The sequence below is a fragment of the Echinops telfairi genome, unplaced genomic scaffold, assembly GCF_000313985.2.
Source record: "Echinops telfairi isolate 266 unplaced genomic scaffold, ASM31398v2 ScPeMD7_7404;HRSCAF=8442, whole genome shotgun sequence".
Lineage (NCBI taxonomy): Eukaryota > Metazoa > Chordata > Mammalia > Afrosoricida > Tenrecidae > Echinops > Echinops telfairi.
The window spans coordinates 629,402-632,292 of record NW_022111304.1 but is presented as its reverse complement, the minus strand read 5'-3'; the positions used below and the strand labels follow the sequence as shown (position 1 = coordinate 632,292).

General features: G+C 35.5%; 1 protein-coding gene across 1 annotated transcript in view; it reads right to left on the bottom strand.

The window, feature by feature from the left end:
* Positions 1-721: 721 nt before the first annotated feature.
* LOC101652480 (olfactory receptor 6C3-like) overlaps positions 722-2,891 on the bottom strand; it is a 4,279-nt gene continuing 2,109 nt past the window's right edge. The window contains exon 2 of the mRNA XM_004716931.2: positions 722-739. Within this exon, the coding sequence (XP_004716988.2) occupies positions 722-739 (18 nt within the window). The remainder of the gene's footprint in view (positions 740-2,891) is intronic.

Sequence of the window (2,891 nt, the reverse complement as noted above, 5' to 3'; positions counted from 1 at the left end):
AGTCAAACTGATTCCTGTGTATTCCACCTGACAAGGTTCACATGCATGCTCAGTGTTTGTGTTGTTGCAAAAAGGCATTTGAAACAATGATGTTATTAGTCTTGAAAAATTTGATCATGTGATCTCAAGCTTCATTGCTATCACCAAAGCCATATTTTCTAACCACCAATCCTTCCTATTTGTTTCCAAATTTCTCATTCCAATAACCATTTTGATGGCATGTTTTATCAATATCAAAGTAGTAGATAGAATCTCTCCAGTGGTTTGGGCTTGTTTAGGCATTAGCCTTCTTACGTTTTAATGGCTGATGTGAAAATTTAAATAATAATGTTTGCTAGTTTTTCTTTTTAGAGGAGCCCTGGTGTCAAAGTGGTTATGCATCGTGCTAACAGCAACAGGAAATACATAGAATAGGAAGAAGTGGGAGTGCAGAAACTGGAACATCAAGGCAAAAATCAGTCACCTTGCAAGATTAGCTTATCAGCTTGGCTTTAGGTTCAAGATTTCATGGAATTCAATCAATTGGAATAATATGTTCTACCTCCAAGTTTTGTATACAGCATCTGGGGTATTAAAAGATTATGAGCAAGAATCAAACATAAAACTATTACTTTCTATTTGTAAGTAAAGAGAAAGAATTAAACCCAAGAATCAGGAAAGGAGCTTGACTATAGGACTAATTGTCCCCATGAGCCCCTACCTGTGTTACTGAAAGACTTTATTAAATGCTGCCCATTGTCTTGATTAAATGTTATGATCAGGTGCATATTAGATGGACAAAGTTAGAATGAGTGAAATAAATTCTCAAAGAATCCAGAAATATTTACTGAACTGGGTTTGGTGAAATCATTTAGAATATTGCTGTAAAAACTCTTTAAATCTTCAAGTGAAACTAGCCCCTGAGAATCTTTTAAATGAGTAGGAAATTATCTTAAAAAGGGAAAAAAGTCACCATTTAACATTGTGTCATTAAAAATATATTGAATTCAATGTACTGAAAATACATTGAAACCTGTAAGAATCAGAACTTGACATGATTATGGCTCTCCCCATCTCCCCTCCCCCACATTTTTGCATTTGAAAGGGCTTAATATTACCAGTTTCTATTGTTGATTTTAGTAACAATAAATTGAATTTTCTTCCCTACCTGTTTCTACTTTATACATAATCAGGTTTTTGCATTTTTTAACTCTATATTATATCAAATGGACAACAATCTAGGGAATAGAGCTTTAATTATGTAAAAAACTAACAAAAAATAAGAAACCTTTTACCTAAAATGAAATATAAATGATTATAAATTCCAAAAACTGGAGAATTAATGTTTGCAATTAGACAATACATGGAAAAAATGAAATTAACTAATGATAAATGTAATCATGTATGTTAAAAACATTATGTGACATAAAATTGAAAAGCTACATTGTAGATGATTTCTTTATAAGACCTTCTGAAGAAACAAAGTAAAACAAATAAACATATGTTCAGTGGATCAGTAGATTGCTAGAGGGTTAGATGAAGAAGAGTACAAAAAAGTACAGACAGCCTCATCTTTGTCTCAGGAGGTGCCTGGTGAGTTTGAACTGCCGATCTTGTGGTTAGCAAACCAAACATTCAATAGAAAAATTATATACATTTTAAATCTCAGAGATATTAGGTAAGAATCCATCGAATCTTATTCTACTCTGTGGATCAAACGTAAAGCTGGAGGCTTCTCCTGACTTGTGTTCATCTATGGAGACTGATGAACAAGAGGAAAAGCCACGAACCAGGAAAATGAACCAGGAAGCAGGAAGACCGCAGGCTAGTGGATACAGAGGAGGATGCACCCACAGTATGCAGGTCCAATGACAGGTCACTAACAGCCCCCAGGATCAGCAGACAGGTACTTCGCTCTAGTCTAGCCACTGGAGGTCAGTGAACCGTATGAAGGATCCAGACCCAGCAGAAAGGCTATCATTCTTCTCACAGTGTCTACTTGCAGAGAAAGCATACCGTCCGCACCCCCACCGCCACCCTACATCACACCCAGGGAATTTCATCAGTGCACTGGCCAGAGAAAAGGTCACCCTGCGCTTCTTACTGCAGGTTGGCTGCTCACAGCAGATTCCATTATGGAGTCGATTCCACTGTGTTAGCTAACATCATGCCTGGGACATTAAACTGCACTCCCATTGAGTCAATTCTGACTCAGAGCAACCCTATAGGAGAGGGTAGAACTGTCACTGCTGATTTCCAAGACTAACTTTTTATAGGAGTAGAAAGCCTCATTTTTCCTCCACAGAGCTGACATTGTGGTTAGCAGCCCAACTTGTAGCCATGGGGCAACCAGAACTCCTTCCTACATTGTTATGGCCAAACTACTGAGAATTTGACCCAGCCACGTTGACACATGTCTAACTACAGAAACAGCATCTTTCCTGCTTTTAAATATTGGAGGTACTTAATTTAGCTAAAGAAAAATATCTCTGACCATAGAGAATACTAATTTTATGTATCTCATAAAGCTGTTGGAATGATTAAATGAGCCAATATATTCGAAAAACATTAAACAGGCCGAAGCTATAACAGTTTGTAAAAAATGATTGATTTATCTTCTTATTAATATCATTACTACTATAAATAATGTAAAGAATGTGAATATATATTGCCTTATAATCTTTTAGAACTTTTAAATAGTTCCATATTATTCCCCATCCTTCTGTAATTGTGGTTATTGGATTTCACAGAAATTCAAAATTTCTACTAATATTATTTCCGCTATGGGGGAAGAATTCCACATATATTCTGATACAATTGGCTTGTATCTTAATGTCCTATGTCTCTTATAAAACAAGCCAATTCTATTTGAGATCATAATTTTAACTTACATTAACTTATATTTTAAATAT